This window comes from Gavialis gangeticus, unplaced genomic scaffold, assembly GCF_001723915.1.
Source record: "Gavialis gangeticus isolate Ggan-Ray unplaced genomic scaffold, GavGan_comp1, whole genome shotgun sequence".
Lineage (NCBI taxonomy): Eukaryota > Metazoa > Chordata > Crocodylia > Gavialidae > Gavialis > Gavialis gangeticus.
The window spans coordinates 7,957,183-7,975,575 of record NW_017729017.1 but is presented as its reverse complement, the minus strand read 5'-3'; the positions used below and the strand labels follow the sequence as shown (position 1 = coordinate 7,975,575).

The 18,393-nt window shown below is 42.0% G+C and overlaps 2 protein-coding genes across 5 annotated transcripts in view; both read left to right on the top strand.

The window, feature by feature from the left end:
* Positions 1-4,279, top strand: part of ITCH (itchy E3 ubiquitin protein ligase) — a 181,076-nt gene extending 176,797 nt beyond the window's left edge. For all 4 annotated transcript variants that reach the window (XM_019513092.1, XM_019513094.1, XM_019513091.1 and 1 more), the window contains exon 25: positions 793-4,279. In XM_019513092.1, the coding sequence (XP_019368637.1) occupies positions 793-892 (100 nt within the window). In that variant the 3' untranslated portion in view covers positions 893-4,279. The remainder of the gene's footprint in view (positions 1-792) is intronic.
* Positions 4,280-8,350: 4,071 nt separating this feature from the next.
* DYNLRB1 (dynein light chain roadblock-type 1) overlaps positions 8,351-18,393 on the top strand; it is an 18,118-nt gene continuing 8,075 nt past the window's right edge. The window contains exons 1-3 of the mRNA XM_019513090.1: positions 8,351-8,453; positions 11,126-11,201; positions 13,669-13,836. Coding sequence (XP_019368635.1) covers positions 8,451-8,453; positions 11,126-11,201; positions 13,669-13,836 — 247 coding nt within the window. The 5' untranslated portion in view covers positions 8,351-8,450. The remainder of the gene's footprint in view (positions 8,454-11,125; positions 11,202-13,668; positions 13,837-18,393) is intronic.

Sequence of the window (18,393 nt, the reverse complement as noted above, 5' to 3'; positions counted from 1 at the left end):
TTTTCAAAAATGACTAATATTGGGTAACCAACGTTGGATACTTTAACATTGGGGAATCTTATTTTGTAGTCAGCTCCACTGTAATTGTAGGAAATAAGGCACTTATAAAGTGTGTCAAGCTTTGTACCCAAAAAAACGACACCCATATTCCCTAGTCATCTTTCATCAATGTGCAGACCCTGGTTTTCAGTTAATTTTCAGAGAGGTAGTTAGCTGTGTTAGTCTGAAATGAAGCAGAAGCAAAAGCAGGATGGCATCGTAGGATAGGTACATGCATTCAAAAAGCCCAAGGTGGAATCGACCTAAGTTGCACATTTTTCTGTAAGCAACAGTTTAGATCAGTAGTGAACAGCGCATACAGTGGGTTTGGGAGATGCAAATCTTAGACCAGGTTCTGCCATTTCTAAACCAGTCTGTGTGCCAAACTTCTGTTGTGTTATGGGTATAGATTAGTTTCCAGTCACTTTTACCACTAAAAGTGTAACATCTGTACCTGGCCTTAGAGACTGATTCAGAGAAGCGTAAACTTTCACAGGCAACAGTCTGGTAAGTCAGATGCAATGAAAAGTAAATTTTAGGGGTTTTCTTCCATCTAACTACAAAATAAATACCTATGAACTCAGTATCATTTCCACTTTGGATTGTAGGGTGTTAAAAATATCCTGTACGTTTGTTCATTTATATTCATGGCTCAGCTCTGTTAATGGAACAGTGGAAGAGTCATGTTTGGTTTGTGGGATTTGGGAGGTTTTATATTCCCATCCTAGTACTCAAGCTATTTTTTATTTTCAGTTTCAACCGCTTGGATCTGCCACCTTATAAGAGTTATGAGCAGATGAAAGAAAAATTATTGTTTGCAATTGAAGAAACAGAAGGTTTTGGGCAAGAGTAACCACCTGTGTGAATTTGCACCTTGAAGAATGCTATTTCAATGTGCGATTTGCATTCTTCACATCCTCTGCTTGTTGCACACCTCATTGTAAAGTAGATTTGACCTGGATTTATTTAAACAATTACTCATGTGTAAGTAAATGGATGTTTTCTCAGATTTTATCCCCATTACTTCTGGATTTCCACTGGGCACTTCCAGAAATCAAACCTGCAAATGATACAGCTGCAAATGAAATCTGACCTAACTAGAGATTTAAAACAGCTCTGAGCACTGCTTTATTTCGTGGTCCATTAATTAGAATGCATCCTTTATGACAGTTTTTTAAAACTAGTCTGTCTTTCCTTTTGAGTAGCATTTTTTGCTACTGAGGCACTGGGAAGTCTGTTGGTAGCTGCAATGCTACAGCATTCTCATAAGCCTCTTTACAGCAGTGTTATTAGAGCCAGCTTGTAATTAGCCTCTGGGTACTTACTTTAAGCAGATTCCATTACTTATGCTCGTTTCTAGTTCAAGATTGGCATGACTGTTTTTCCCATGCTGGAGTTTACTCACATCAGATTTGATTCAAACCATTGTTAAGAGGATGTAGAACTATGGCACAAGTCTATGGCATATCTTTTTTTGTTCTTAAAATATCCTATTCTAGCATATTTTTATGCCTGCCAGAGTTTATTGGTACATTTTGTGTGCCCTCTCCTATCTCAGAACAATTTTAATCCTTTTCTGTGTAATACATGCATATGCAGGCATGCACACACAACTTCATGTGCAACATTAACACTGTGGTACTTTAACACACATCTTGCAAAACACAGGACCACCTGGGATTGCAAGGAAATGCACTGATTAGAGTCCTATTAATAGATTGCTGTTTCCTGTCAAATTGTATTAATGGGTAGTAGACTTGATGTTACTGTTAAGTTTTGCAATCATATGGTTTCTTGTAAGGTTTTATCTGGTGTCAGGAAAAAGTATAGCAGTTCAGCTGGATTCTAAAATGTGGCTATAAAACAGCCTCAAATTTCTGTCATTTAACGTTTTGGTGGAAAAATGACATGCAATACTTGGCTTACAGACTGTCACAATTTAGACAGTTTTGGCCCCGATTAGACTTCTGTATGTTCCTGTATCCAGAAATTCAACAATTCTCAAGACATTCAAACTAACTTCAGGCTAACTCATCCCTGAGTTGCCTTTAAATAGTAACTATCCTAGTGTTTACTTACTCTGATTTGGACTGATGCATCTTTCACTTCCATTTATATTTCACTAGTATTTAAATTATTTGAATTGTCTGGCATTTTACATTGTATTTCCCCTTTTGGAAAGAATGCACTTTCTGGGTATGGTAAACTTTCTCCTTTGTCTTTCCCTCCTTTCGGATTATTAAATTCCAATAGGATCTATAGAAAGAGAGATGGCACTTGAAATGGCAATAGTGCATGCTAATGAATATCTTGCAGTGTAAGACTAGCAATAGAAGCCATTTGAGAAGCTTCTAATATTAGAGCTGGAACTGGACAAATGAAGAACTGTAAGTCTGAACTTCCATCTTGGGAGAAAATGTTACCTTCCTGTTATCCCTGCCATCTAAACCCCAAGAAGGAAAGGTTGATCCAGGGCTAGAGAGAGCCAGAACACTAACATTTTATAACTTGATTTACTGTGAGGTTTCTCTGTCCCAGATCATGTAAAGGGATCAGTTCTCCCTCAGTGTGTGCTTGTAAGGGAGAATACTTAGATCCCTGAGTGTTTTACCTAAGAAATGTATGTAAAAGAATTGTTGATTTTACAGAAATGACCCACTTCTATCATTTTATTGGTGGGTGACAAAAGATCTGACTTCATTGTTTTACCTGGAGGTACATTGGCCAACAACCAAAACATCTGATGGCTATTTTGCAACGTATGTCTTATGTAGAAAGAAAAAAATGCCTTATAAATATTTTTCTGTTGATAATTGTTTTAATGAAGTTACTTTCTGTTGATAATTCTTAAAATGAAGTCTAGTTATCTTAACATATTTACAGGAGAGATAAAATTAAATTAATAAAAATAATGCAAGATTAAGCTATGGAATATAGTTTATGTTCTATATAAAGTTTCATGATTCATGTAGGGACCTAGAAATATTGTTAATGTACAAATATCACCCAAAAGGCTTTCTGCCCTATATTTTTTAAATAAAGAATAGTTATAATTGAAATAGCCATAGCCCTAGTTCTATAGGGTGCGGCTGTTAAATATTTTTATGGTTGAAATGTTTAGTTCAGAAAAAAGGTAAATGCTTGTATATATTTTTGCAATCTGGGATTCCACTTATTCCATTTCTTCCTTTAATTTAAATGGCATGTTTATATGTCTTCACTGCTGTATTAGAGTGGGGGAAAAGGGGGCTGGATATCCCAAGCACCAGAAGTCATGTGCAAATATAAAATACTTTACTGACAAATAAATTTGTAAAGTGAAATATTGAACTTTGGCCAGAATGTTAACATTTAAAAATAAGTTTATTCTAAATGTTAAATTAGCAATATTTCTGAAATCCAAATTAAAAATTGCTTTTAAAACACATTTTGCTTTGTAAGCATTGTCAATGCTAACATCTGTTAATTTTTTACAGCATGTTATGTTGAAATAAAAAGGAAATAATATGAGTAATTGGTGCACTCTTCTGCTCTTTGTGGGGGACTGGGGGAGACGGGAATAAACCCACAAAGTGGTGTGCCAGGTGATAAGCCATACTGACTTTGGACTCCCAGTACAATTTTCAGCAGAGATTCTTGAATATGTATCTGAATTTCTTAAGATGAATTAGCAGCCTGTGATCTGATATTCTATTCTGCCTCTGGTGTGTTCAGGAATACCAACTGATCCAATCGGAAAAGGCCTTATTTTTTTAGTCGCTCAGGAAATATTAAAATATTAATGAAATGTGCAGTAAATAAGTCATTACTTTAAATTTGCTTCAGTATGAAGTTTTATATATTTTTAATGTATCCATTTGCTTCTGTAAAAAAAATAAATTAAATTTGTGAGCAATTTACTGATATTTTTATTATACTGAAAATTAAACTGGTATTCCTCCCTCCTGTTTCAATTCATGTTTTTCCTACTTCCTACACTGGATTTGTAATTTAAATTCCATCCACCATATTGGTATCTCCAGCCCCTTTTATATGGTGTCTCTTCATTTTCTTTCAGAACCTTAGTTTATGTATATGTGCTCTAGTGAACTAATAAATGAACTGGGATCAGCAGCACTGGATTGTAAAATACTGTACTGAAATTCTATTGTTGAATTTTCCTTGAACTGTAATTTGAAATACTCAGGTAACTGTAACAGTATCTCAGTAAGTCAGATACTTTTATAAAAGTACTTAAAGAGCTGGTCTTCCTGTCATCATTCCTTGCTGGTATGAAAATTATGTTTGAAATTAAATTGAATTTGTGTGCTCTTCTTTCCTTTAACCTGGTTTGAAACCTTCTACTTAGCAAGTCTCCTTGGAAGCAGTTCACATACATGAACAATTTTGCCATTGTTAACTCAGTGAAGTAATCAAGTTATTCCAGGTTTGTTCTAGAACATGAGTGATTTGGTCACAGCCGTAATTTAGAAATTACTTTATCCCAAATCTCTAAATTGGTTTTTATAACCCTTGGAATCCCACCTTTTGATGAGAATGTTGGTCTATCAACAGTTCAGGTCTGAGTACACTGCAGAACCTTAAAAGGACCAAGCCTAGACCAGTGATCCTCAACTAAAGTGCTGCCATGGGTTTCCTTGAGATCTTTTCAGGGGTACCATGTCATGTTAGCACTGTAGACTGTGCAAGTATAATTCAAAAGATAAACCCCAAGATTTCAAATAGGCATCAAAAACATTCTGATTTGTTGGGGTCTTTCTGAGTTCTTTCCAACATGAAGAATTGCTCTATTGTTCTTCTGTAGTAAAAAAGAGTGAAAACTAAGAGCTGGCATTCTCTTAAGTAGTGACTTGAGTCTAAAAAAGTTGAGAAGAGAGTGGCGTAGACCTTGAAATGAAGGGAGATGACATAAGAAAAGACTGCATGACATCTTCAGCATTACCAATTTTGTGTCTCTACTTCCAGGGTGATGCATGATTGTGACCTAATGTTACAGTTCTTCCTGGAAACTGTGTGGACAGGAAAAGAAAATAGCTATATGAAGGAACATGTTTTAGCACAGGACAGACTAAGCTGTATTTTTATGCTACTTTTGCATTATTGATATTATGCGAGTTCCCTAGCTCCTTCATTTAAAACATGAAATGGTAGGATGTAGTTTCATGGGGCCTCATCCTATTTCTGTTTTTTTTTTTTTTTTTTTTTTTCCCCCCTGCATATCCCTATACAGTTTGGTACAAATTGACATTGACCCCACTGAAACTCTTCTGGAAACTCTTCAAGATTTGCAGGGTTAGTGCGGACTGTAAAGCTGGGGGATGGGGAATGAGAATGGACACACAACTAACAGGAGAAGAGATATTACCATCTGTGATGAAGCTGCATAAGCCTACACGAGAGACGAGAACCATTAATTAGATTCATACCTGTTAGCTAATTTATAGCTAGTCTGTCTGGCTAATTTTGATTAACTATGTAATTACCTGTGGTTAGGACTCCACTGTTTGGGAGGATCAGACAATCAAATTCTAGTGCAGAGTTCTATGGGGGTAGAACAGTCACTGGCACAAATTCAGCCTTTTGGTCCTAGTGTACTGCTGTAGTATCAAGTTAAGTACTGGTTCAAGAATGCTAGGACCTTCACATCAGCCTGGGCTAACTGACCCATTATCTCCCTTTCCTGCAGGATTATTTCATGTCCTCATGAAAGTAACAATTCCGTCCTGTTGTATTCTATCAAAGCAAGGGTGAATCTTCATTTGAATCTGCTCCTCTGCCCAGCCTTGCCCCCATCATATCCACAGACTGCAAAGTTGTTTAAAGGATTTGTCAGAGGGGTTTCCTACTTTCTCCGAAGCATCAGATAGCAGATCGGATCCTGCTAGAGGCTCAGTTCCAGACATGACAGATGCATCAACTGACCTGCTACAATAAATCCTATTTTCAAAAAGGACCTTACATCATTAGTTCATTTGCCTAGCACTGTGCAGCTGTTTCCTACATAATGTTCTCTAGCATGCTGGTTAAAAAAAATCTGCAACCAATCATGTTCATCTTTATTTTTTTCTGCAATGCAGGAGAACAATGTTTGTGATCATTATAAAGCAGTGGAAAGGCTTTATTAAAATATGTTTAGCAGAATTCATCTCAGCAGAAAAGCTAGTCACTCCTGCTGGAAATGTCAACACATTGTAAACATTATTCCCCACCTCATGAGCTGATTAGGCAGGTGTTGGTTTCCTGTTCCAAAACTGCTAGCTTGCTAATCGCATCTCAGCAACACCACAAAACAGACTGAAATGAAAAACTGATGAACAAATTAGTAAAATAGGAGGAAGAGACTACCAGAATTTTGCTGTCCTGTGTATTTTATATCAGCTAGTACTGCTTTCATCAGTTCTCAGCTGCATTCCTATTTTCAACACAGTTCCTCATCTCAATCATATGACCAGAATCCAGAAGGTAAAGCTAAAGCCCCCAGCTTGAATTTTTAAAAAAGCTTCCCATCTTTTCAAGTGAATCTCATGATTGCGCAGGTGGGGGCTGATTAATTTGATTTTTTGAATAACCATGGTTAGCAATCCTATGTCCTGCTCAGCAACAGGAACATGCTTTTTTCCAGGGCTTCAGCTGCCCTGTTGTTTTATTGTCAGTGTTGTACAAGCATGACAGAGTTTGTCCCCCAAAAAATCCATAATCTGAAGAGAAAGGAGGGATGACCAGATGTGCCAAGAAGCCCAGAGGACAAATAAAAACTTTCTCATCTTACCTTTAGGTTTCTCTTCTGTGAGGCATTATGGATGACCCAAAGCTGAGAATCTCAAGGAACAAGCCACCCACTGACTTCCTATTGAAATCTTGACTCAAAATCTTTGATTCCTTATCCAAGGCTCTGAGGTGAAGAGCGATGACTCAAACTTGAATGGGGAAGGTGTTCCAAGCACAGAACAAGGTGTGAAAAATGGCACAAAGTCAGGATTGAAAGTGAGAAATGGATGGGGTATTAAATAGCGCATAAAGAAACTGAGATATTGTGCAGACCTACCACAGACATCATACCACAGTACAGGCTGTGAGGCCTTCAGGAGGAGTCCAGTTATTTGCTGAAGTTTACCAAACTTGCTAAAATATTCTATGAATATGACAGCATAGGCAGCTGGAGGGCATGGTTATGTTACGTTCTTCCAAAGGAATGACACTGATATATACAAAATAATGAAGCCAGATCACCTAGATCTAAGCTATAAACCATTTACCTTACCCTCACTATAGATGGACAATAGATCACGGTTTGAGAGAAAATGTTATAAAGGCAGCACGTTTTTTAAACGTCTAAAAAGCTAGATGTTTAATACACTGGACAGACAACAGCATAGGTGTTTACTAAGTGTAAAAAGGTGAGGGAGAACTGCTCTTTGATCACACGGTAGGCTTAGATGCCAGTATCTGCATGGCTTCTCTAAGAATCTGATGGGCTGATTCCTGACAGCAGCTGGGTGGAGGGAGAGCAGAACTGCTGCCTCAGGCTGTCCCCATCAGCTAGGACAGGAGACGCAGGGCACACACTAAGACCAATATCTGTTTCCATGTGGGAAGCCACTCAAAGCAGATGGAAGCAACTGCAGTGCGCCTGAGTGCAGGGGTCAGCATGTCGGGGCTCGTACTGGGCAATCCCAAATTGTGCTCCTGTTTGGGAGACAAACCCACGCTCCGCTCCCTCCTGCAGGTACCATCAGCGCCACCATGCTCCCACCAGGGGCAGGGGCGAGTGGACACTGCCAGACAACTTCAACAACTCTGGAGCTGCTGCCAGCTGCAGGGCCCGGTGCACAAGTGTTCACCTGTCACCAGCTCTCAGACTGCGCCTGCGCACCCCTTGGCTTGGCGGGGCAAACGAGATGAGCTCCTGGAACAGGGTTGGGCAAAGTGCGGCCCACAGACCGGATGTGCCCTGCCAGGCTATTCTATCTGGCCCGCAGGGCCCCTAAAAATTTTAGAAAATATTTATCTGTCGTGGCTACCTGTCGTACAGCCCCCAATGGCGTGCCAAAATTCAGTAAGCTGCCCTCCACCCGAAATAATTACGCCCCCCGGCCTAAGGCCTCGCGGGCTCCCACGCCGCCTGCCCCGCGCCTTGCTTCGACCTGCTACCCAGCAGGTCCTCACGCCCCTCTCACTGAGCCCCCACCCCCGCCTCTTCCGGGAGAAGCGCTGGTGTTAGCGCCCCGCTTCCGGGGCAGTGAAGGAAATGATGCAGCTGCCTAGCACCGCCTCCTACCGCCTCTTCGTGCGAGGCATTGGGTGGCGGAGTCCCGTGTCCCTGGCTCGGGTACACATGCGCGCTGGAGTCGTGACGGCTTTGCTGGGGCGGCGGCTGCGGGGAAGGTCTGTCCCGTCCCGTCCCGTCCGCCATGGTGAGCGCGGGCGGACACGTCGGCCAAGAGGCTGCGGGACGGTCCGCGGGGCGGCGAGGGGGGGAGCCAAGAGCTGCAGCTGCTGCCTGGTGCAAGGGAAACTTGTGCAGGGTGGGGCGCGGCTCTAGGCCGCGGTGCCGTCTTCCCTGCGCGGAGGCTGCAGAGCCCAGAGCAGCTCGTGCCGGGCGGGTGGGCCTGGTCCCGCGGCGCCGAGCTCCTCGTAGGCTGATCCCCGGGATGTGCCCGGAGCCGCGCGCCCCCGGGGGCCAAGCTCGCGTGGGCCGCGGCCCCTGGCTGCGTGCGGTACAGTGGACAGGACCCCGACCCCGGCGGCCTCGTCCCTGCCCCCACTTGCAGCTTCCTCCAGGGTGCTCTCAGCTGCACCACGCGGCCTTGTCCCCTGGGCCTGGGTCAGGCAATGGCGACTAGGAGAGGTAGGGAGGAGCCCAAGATCCTGGCTGCTGCTGCAGCACAGTGGGGGCCCAGGGGCTGCCTGTTAGCCCCTCGTGGGCTGCCAGCTGGACAGCCCTGCTGTAAAGTTTTACTGACAGCAATCTGAGTGCATGCATCTCAGTGCCCCTCACCTGCAGCAGGACCCTCCCTTCTCCTGGCAGATTTGCTCTTCCACTCCATGGGGGTGTACAGCTTTTCTTATTACCTGGTACTGGCTCCTGGTGCTTGAAAACACTCCCCTGCCTTCATTTGCCTATTGTGGTCCCATTAGTAGCTGATGCCTTCCCAGAGTGGGCCCCCCAGCCCATGTGCACATTTCACACTGTAGCCGCACCATTGCTGTAATGGAGCAGTCAGAGGTGCACAGGCATGTGCATGTGCATGTGCTTGAGAGCGCTTGCAAGTGGTGGCTGCTGGCTATTGCCAGAGCTTTCTGCAACTGAATCAGGGAAATGGAGACATAGCCATAGCTGATGGTCTGTCAGATTCTTTTCTGAAGAAATCTTAAGGGCTTTGGAAAGGGAAGCTTTTTATTGTAAGGTCATGGACACGCATGATACAGATCAGCTTAAATGTAGTTTAAATCTTAAGCAGATAGATAAGCAAGGCTGTTAAACTACTTTAAACTTTCCTGAGATGGTTCAGTGTTATGTAGACTCTTAAGCATTCCCTTAGCCATCTGATCAGTACTTCAGACATACCACACTGCATTGCTTCTCACTCCACCCTAACCCACAGCTGCTGTTGACTGCTCTGGCATGCAGCCAGAACTCAACTGCCCCTTTTTCTTTTTGTCAATATGTTTTTTTTCTTTTAATCAATGAACTCCCTTGCACTGCTTCTTCAATAAACCTATTTTTTTGATACCCAGCTGTATTCTTATTCCCTACTTGAGTACAGCCCAATATCATTTTTTCCCCCTCCTTCCCAGCCCTTATGATTTTCTTCACTGGATAATCATTTGCTTTTCCATACTGAATGAGGCAGGCAAGCTTTAGTTTGCAAAAACAGAGTAAATGCAGTAGTTTGTGAGGTCCATAGTTGCCGATTCTTAGGGTTGGTTTACCCTAGTAAGGGTTTTTTTTAAGCCAGTAACACCCCCTAATGGGGATGACACTTCTGACTTTAAAGAGAGTCATTTATTTGCATGTAGGTTATATGTAAAAGGGAAAGGGGCTTCTGGCACAACTGTGGCAGGTCTGTGATTTATTGATTCATTCTTGCATTCCTTATAAACATATTCTATAAAATTGTTAGTATAGCTAAGCCTGGCCTTTTAGACAACATTGCCTCTTCTCATTTGCCATGATTTCCCTTTTCCTTTCCCCTCTTTTTTTGGGTAAAAGTCTGTTTTCCTTGCTCCTGAAAAGTTGCTGTTTGCCTTCATTTTCTTTAATGGGGGTTGAGAGTGCCCAGAACCACTCATGGGGTGATCCTCAGTACTGTGTAAAGTCAACCCATGATTGACTTGATCTTGTGGTGCTCTTAGAGAGGACCCAAGTGAAATTTGATTGGTCAGATATCCACTTCCCAGATGTCAGATTGAGTATTTCTAAAAGAATTGTCAAAATCTTTTGAAGCTGATGCTCCTTTACAGCAACTAATGGGTAATACTTTGGCACAAATATTATGTAATGACTGTAGAATAGTAAAATTAAACTGGTGGCAATAATTAGATTTTGATTGCTCATTTAGCAGAATCTCTATTATAGGCTAACAAATAAAGTCCAGGTTCTTCCCTTTGCATATGTTTTTTTTTTTAATTGCCTTTAAAAAAACAAAACATACCCCAAATTCTGTCCATAAAATTTGTTAATCCCATCCATAGTGTGGATTTATTAACAAATGACTTGCCCAATAATGGCAAATTCCATGGTCTTGCACTCCTAAGCAAACCTATGATAAGAAATGAATGTGTGATGTATTGGGAGGAGGGGAGAGGGAAAGATTAGAGAACAGATCTGAAGCTTCCAAAGGGTTGTTATTACAAATGACTTGAGAAGACAATGAGCTTGAAAGCAACTAAAAAAAGGCCTTAATGATATGGTAGTCCCAAAGAAAACTGTGCTTTGCACTCACAAAATGAGTAGTATCTATTTGAATGGTCTTAATGGATCAGCTTTATTTTCAGATATATTATTACAAAACATTATTTGGAGGCAAATAACACCTTGAAGACATCATGATGCTTTATTTTCTGTCATTTCTTTCCTTTGCAGGCTGAGGTGGAAGAAACACTAAAGCGGATTCAGAGTCAGAAAGGAGTCCAAGGAATCATTATTGTTAATTCAGAAGGTATTGTGCCAGTCTGGTTGTGCGCTCTGAGGATGTTGCTTAATTAGAAAAGGAAGCTTAAGGACCAGTGAAGCTGTTGTTTAAAAATGGATCAAATGATCTCAACAAGTTCTCTTTTCCCTAGAAAGGCAATTTGACTGTATTGTCAGTGGATAGAGCAATGGAGTAGAAGTGAGGAGACTTGGGTTCTGTTCCCTGCTTTGCTACAGACTCATTTTGTGACCTGGAGAAATACTGTAGGCACCTGAGTGTTTTTGAGGCTTGACAAGGGAGTGAGGTCGTGTTTGGGTGCACAAGTCCAATTACATCTACATATTTAACCTCTTAGGCTCCTCAGAGTCTGTAAACACCTATGTTTCTCTCATGAGTTGTTCTTTATATGCCTGAAGTTCTGCTACATATGTCCTGAGACCCTGCCGTCATGGAACTGCTGAGCCATTCATCTCTGTCTTATACCTGAGTCTGTTGGGTAAAAGGACAATTAGTCTGTGAATCCCTAAGTCCCTTGAGGGCCAAATTCAGTAATCATGCTTGGAATCCACCTAACATGCACTGATGCACACAGCTGGAGAGGGTGGTGGTGAACGGGGATCCTAGTTTTCTCTAATAAAAGAAAAAAAATCCCCAATTTTCGGCTTAAAAAAAGTAACCCCAAATCCATATTTTTCTGTGATTAAAATGAAACACCACTGTATATGTGTGTGTTACCATCAAACTAGAGAACAGAAAATGTAGCGGTTACACCTAAAAAGGATGTGGGGAGGTGATCCAAGTATCTATAACCTCATTTAGTTAAACCTCAAGGCTTTTAAAACAAATATTGAAGAAGAAAATAATTTAAGACATTGCTGTAAATAGAAAACTGCATAATATGCAACATGAATTTACCAAAGGTAGAGTGTCAGATGAACGTGATTTTTCCTTGATACAGTCACTGACTTTTCTAGAAATATATATATGGCAGTGTTTCATTTTAATCACGGAAAAATGTGGATTTGGGGTTACTATTTCTAATCCAAAAATTGGGGATCTTTTTTACAGGAGAAAACCAGGATCCCTGAATGTGTTGTTCTCTGCCATAACAGACTTGTCGTTAGAGCATTCTCCTTGAAAGTGGGAGGCCTGGATTCTGACCCTCCTCATGCTGAGAGCATTTAAACTCATCTCCCATGCCCAGAAGAGTGCCCAAAACACCAGGGTAAAGGGTAGTCTAGGGTGGGGCACTCTCTACCCTTCTATTAAATCTAACCTATCATGCAGCTATGAATGCAAGATTCATGGGTCAAGAGGGGGAGTGAGCACGAGAGGGATCAGAAGACTCTCATCCAGAAATGGAGGACGCATAGGGGTGTGATTCTGGGTTTTGGTCCCTGACCTCCTCTCTGCCACCATCGCTGCTGCCTCCAGGCTGCACAGAGGGGCAGTGGTGGCAGTGGAGAGGAGCTGCAGGGCAGCCTAGGCATGGGCTCTGGGTGGCTGCAACAAAAAAGGCCAAGCAGTGGTGAAGGGGAAGGACTACTTTTCCCCTGCGCTGAGTAGCAGCAGCTTCTGCTTCTCATTGTGGGCGGGCAAGTCTGGAGCAGGCACTGGGCAGGCCGGGGTTGGGACTGTGCACACAGGTTCTTGCCAGTACCACAGGGCTGGGGCCAGTGGCAGTGGCAGCTGGAAGGAGCTGCCACTGCCTGAGCTGCCTAGAAAGGCAGTCCAGCTGCAGAGCCGTCCCAGCCCCACTGCATGCCCAGGGGGCAGTGGGATGCAGCATGAGCCAAACAGCACCTGGGCCAGGTGGGACCAAGGGACCCACAATGGGGTGAACAAAGTTTCTCTGGAAGCCAGATCTGGTCCACAGGCCATATTTTGCCTACCACTTTATTAATATAACTGCAGCAGCCTCTACTGGAGCTGCCCTTGTGGAGCCTAGCTGTAAACTAAAGCTGTCCCAGTCAGATGAAACCCATCAAGGTTACACAAACATATGGAGGGCATTGGTTGCGTTGCTGAGAAGCAGCTTAGCCTGGCTACCATCTATGGTTCCCAGGGGTAGTTCTTTTGTCTTCCCTTTATTTGAATATTAGCATCTTCTAGTCGCAGCTGCTCCTTGCTCTGAGCAGATGCTCTTTGAAATGAAGGCTGGAGGTGCATGGAAACAGCTGGGAGTAAGAGAAAACCAGCACAATATAGCTTGAAAGCTCTTCATTGAACACAGCTTAAGAGTTCCTGTCTGAGTGTAATGATGTTTGGATCTCAAACTTTAAAAGGAGGTGTCTGAATTCAAGCTCTGCACCTGCTCTTTCCACCGTTTACTTTCCTCCGTGGTTTGTTTGTTTTTTAAAAATCTCAAATGTTTACTGTAAAATCTACTTAAGTTTAAAGGGGTTTACAGTGGAGTTCAGTGAGTATACAAGGATTAGGGTCATCCCAGATAGGCTATCGGCTGTCTCACCACAGTTACCACATCTTTCTGCAGGTATCCCTATCAAAAGCACCGTGGACAACTCCACAACAATGCAGTATGCAGGCTTAATGCACAGCTTCATCATGAAGGCAAGGAGCACCGTGAGAGAGATTGATCCTCAGAATGACCTCACATTCCTGCGGATTCGCTCCAAGAAAAATGAGATCATGGTTGCTCCAGGTAAGAGAGCCCTAAATATTCAATGATGTCAGGCTTCAGAGTCTCCTGTTGTCACAGGGTTTATCATACTTCCCCATCAAGCCTCCTGTGGCACAGGATCTGTAAAGGCCTGTTACAGTGAGTCCTATCAGTTGCTTTCTAATGTAGCATATATACCACCTTTAGCCAAGAAACTGGTGTTGGTTTACTCCAGGTCCCCTTGACTATTACTCCAGCTTGCTGCTTTTGTGTTTGGGTGTTGGAAATGGTTTCTCCTCTTCCACTTCACACGGTAAAACCAGGTTTGAAAGAAGACCAAAACCTCTTGTGTTGTCTTGTTAACATACAAACAGAAGAGGTGGAAATCTCCAGAACATGTTTTGTGAGCTGCTTCAGACTAATATGGCCAGACTCACTACTGAAACAAGCCGGAGTGGGAAGTTACTTGAGATTCACTGATATGCAGGACCAGAAGAGTGCAACATATTGTTAGACAGGTTCTGTGAGCAGGGAGCCCTTTATTTGGAGCCATGCCTATATCAGACTTCATCATGTGATGGACTGCAAATAAATAAGAAGGGGCAGCATGAATAAACCGGAATCTGTATGGGACAAGTTCACTTAGGGAAAGATACTACGAGAGATTCTGCTGGGGTAGAGCTGGGACTTTCCTGTAAACCCACAGAACTGAAATTGGATGTAGACAGAAATTCTCTGGGTTGTTAGTTTTACTTCTCTTCCAAGAGATTATGTCAATATGGGAGACTTTAACTTTCCAGATATAAATTGAAGAACAAATGCTACTAATACCCATAACCTAACAACTGGATAGGCTACAGTAGTGCAGAGAAGGACCTGGGGGATACAGTGGACCCATGAGCTAAATATGAGCCAACAGCATGCCCTTTTTACAAAAAAAAAAAAAAGAAGCTAACAGCATACTGAGTTGTATTAACAGGAGTTTCACCTGCAAATCAAAGGAAGTGGTTCTTCTGCTCTATTCAGCACTGGTGAGGCCTCACCTGGAGTACTGTATCCAGTTTTGGGCCACACACTTCAAGAAGGATGTGGACAGTTTGGAAAGACTCCAGCAGAGAACAACAAGACTTCAGCAAAAGGCTGAAAAAACTATGGTTATTTAACCTAAAGAGAAGACTGAGGGGGGACTTGATAACAGTCTTCAAATACTGCAGAATGATTATAGAGAAGATGGAGATGGGCTTTTCTCTGTGGCTTTGGGGAACATGGTTAGGAGTAACAGCCTCAAGCTGCAGCAGGTGAAATTTAGGCTGGAGATTACAAGGAACTTTCTGATTATGATGGTGGCTAGATATTGGAACAGGTTATCTAGAGAAGTGGAATCTCCATCCTTGGAAACTTTCAAAATCAGGTTTGAAAGACACTTGAGTGGGATGATTTAGTCAAGAATGTCCAGCCTTGAGCAGGAGGCTGGACTAGATGACCATATGAGCTCCCTTCCAGCCCTACTTTCGTATGATCCTATGGATATGATAGCTAAGAGACTTCTTCTTCAAATGTTCACTGATCCCACAAGAAGTGATGGTCTTTTTAGAATGGTCTTTGGTAAGAAACAAGGACATTACAGAAGAGCAGGTCATAGAAAACAACCTTAGAACCAAATGTTCATGAGTTGATTCAGGTTAACTTATACAAAAAGATAACCAAAGATATATGTGTAACTGTCAAAGTTTGCCATTTTAAGACCTTAAACTTGAGTGAACTAGAACTCCAGCGTTTGAATTTAGAGGATGCCTGAACTTTTTTAAGTCAAAGGTACAAAAGTTATGTGAGGCTTGCATCCTAAGCAAGTAAAAGGACTTGTAGGGAAGAAGCTGCAGGTTTAACTAGATAAATAATCGAGAGGAATATTTGGGTATAAAAAGAGAATCTTCAAGGAATAGAAGAGAGGACTGAGCAGCAAGGAAAGCTGTATTGTAGAAGTCAAGAAATGTAGAAATAAAGTGACTATTTCCAAAAGTCAAATTGAGGTAGATCTTGCAAAGGATGTAGTAAACAGGTTCTTCTTCAGCCATATAAGTAAGAGAGCAAGGGAAGAAGTAATGGGGTCTCTTATGCAGTGTGAATGAGGTGAGGATTAAAGATAATCTAGGCATGCCCCCAAAACTACTCTCCCTTAGGATGGTGATATTAAACATGGAGGCAAGAACTGGATGGCCAATGGAAATGATCGTATAGAACTGGACACTACTAAAACTGAGGGAGAAGCAAAATAAATTATCAACTTGTGAGTGTTACCATCGGGCTAGAGAACAAAAAATGTAGCAGTTATACGTAAGGAGGAGTTGGGAAGTGATCCAGGTATCTATAAGCTCATTGGTTTAACTTCAAGGCTTTTAAAAGAAATATTGAAGAAGAAAATAATAAAGACATTGCTGTAAATAGAAAACAGAAGAATATGCAACATGGATTTACCAAAGGTAGTGTGTCAGACGAATGTGATTTTTTCCGTGATACAGGCACTGATTTCTAGAAAGCTGTTTCCTAGACTTGGGCACAAACATCCTTTGGGGTATATATAGAATCATAAAACCACAGAAAAGTAAGATTAGACAGGTCCTCTGGAGGTTATCTTACACATCCCCCTGCCAGAGACAGGATCACTCCTATCCAGGCTGTCCAAGACAAATCTTTGTCTTGTTTGTTACCAAAACAACACATACCCTGTCACAGTCACAAGGCAAAGCACCCTGACCCTAAAGAAAGGGTACAACAGCTGTCAGCATCTGTACCAGTCTGAGCATAAATTCCTTCCTAGGGTTAAATTTCTTCCTGACCCCAAATGTGGTGCCCCTGAGCAGATGGGCAGGAGCCTCTGGATTTTAGTTCCCAGCAGGAGAATTTGCATACCCGAGTCAAAATCTCCCAGCCTTGGCTACAGCTAATACCCAGTGCTTTTGAGGAAGGTGGGAGGAAAAAACCCTGACCTGTTTCTCTCCTGCAGCTACAATTCCTTTCTGGCTCCATATGGCAACCAGCAAAGGCCAGAAGCATGGGAAATCCCTATAATGTAGGTGTAGCTAGTCCTTGATGATCTCCTACCAATCCAGCTGATAGTACTCAAAATGAGGCCTCATCAGTGCCAAGTAGAAAGGCACTGTCAACTCCTGTCTTGCACATAATGCTTCTGTTCATGGAGCCTGAAATCAAATTTGCCTTTGTGTGCAGCTGCATCACACTGCAGGCTCATGTTGAGTCTGTAATCCACTAAGACTCCTAGATCTTTCTCTGAGGTGCTGCTGTCAAGCTGGTTGTCACCCATTTTGTATTTGTGTTTTTGATTATTCTTCCTGAGACAACACCTTGCATGTTCAGCATTGAACTTTATCCTGTTAACTACAGCTCAGTTTTCCAATTTGTCAGGGTCCTTCTGAATTGCATTCCTGTCCTCCAGTATGATCACAGTCCTACTCAGTTTCATGTCTTGCAAATTTGCTTAAGAAGCTCTCTATTCCAGCATCTAAACCATCAGTGAATACATTGAACAGCCCAGGGCATACCTCTGTGAGACTCCTGAAATCTCCTGCCATTCTGACATGGATGCATCTATAATAACCCTTTGCTTATAGCTATTGAACCAGTTGTCTATCCACCTTATAGTAGTTTTATCTAGTCCACGTTTCTCCAACTTGTGTATGAGACGATCATGTGGGACTTTGTGAAAAGCCTCACTGAAATCCAGATACACTATATCCACTGCATTCTCTTTGTTCACCCAACTAGTAATCTATGATTCTATGAATAAATGTATGCAATCTAAAAGAAGTATGAGAGCTACAGTTCTAGAAAGCAAAACTGCATTAGCTCTTATCTGGACTTCAGTGTCATATGGGAAACTGTTAGTTAAACTAGTGAAGATAGGGTTTAGTACAAAAATTTTAAGTGTTTAAGGAACTGAATTAAGGAGTGACAATGGGGTTGTGTGGAAAGAAGTATTGGGCTGCAGAAAAATAGTGAAGTTACTCATGGATCAGTCAAGGAACTGATCTTGTTTAATATTTTCTTTAAGGACCTTGGCACAAAGAAGTAGGACTACTGATGAAATTTGCTGAAGACATGAAGTTAGGAGGTATCACCAGCAAGAATTATCAGGATATGACACAGGAGGGATGGGATGACCTTGAGCACAACAGTAGTAGAACTGGGATGAATTCTTCAGTGTAAAGTAAAAGATCATGCACTGGGGATTAATGCCAAGATCAACTGATATAAATTAGAAATAATATAGGAGGCAAGGGTACTTGCTGATTACAGGGTGTTTGAACCATCAGTGCAGTATGGCTGTGAAAAAGGCAAATGCAATTATATCAGTCAAAGTATTTCTAGTAAAGGTAGGGGAATCTTAAAAGATATTTATAAGGCCCTAAAAAGACCCCATCTACAACACAGTGCACAAGTTTTGGGTATCGTGTTCAGAAAAGATTAAGCAAATTGGAACATATGCAGGGAAGGGCTGCTGGGATGATCTGGGAATTGGCAAGCTTTGTGTCAGAGGAGACTGGAAAAGCTTACCTTGATTGGGGGGGGGGGGGGGGGGGG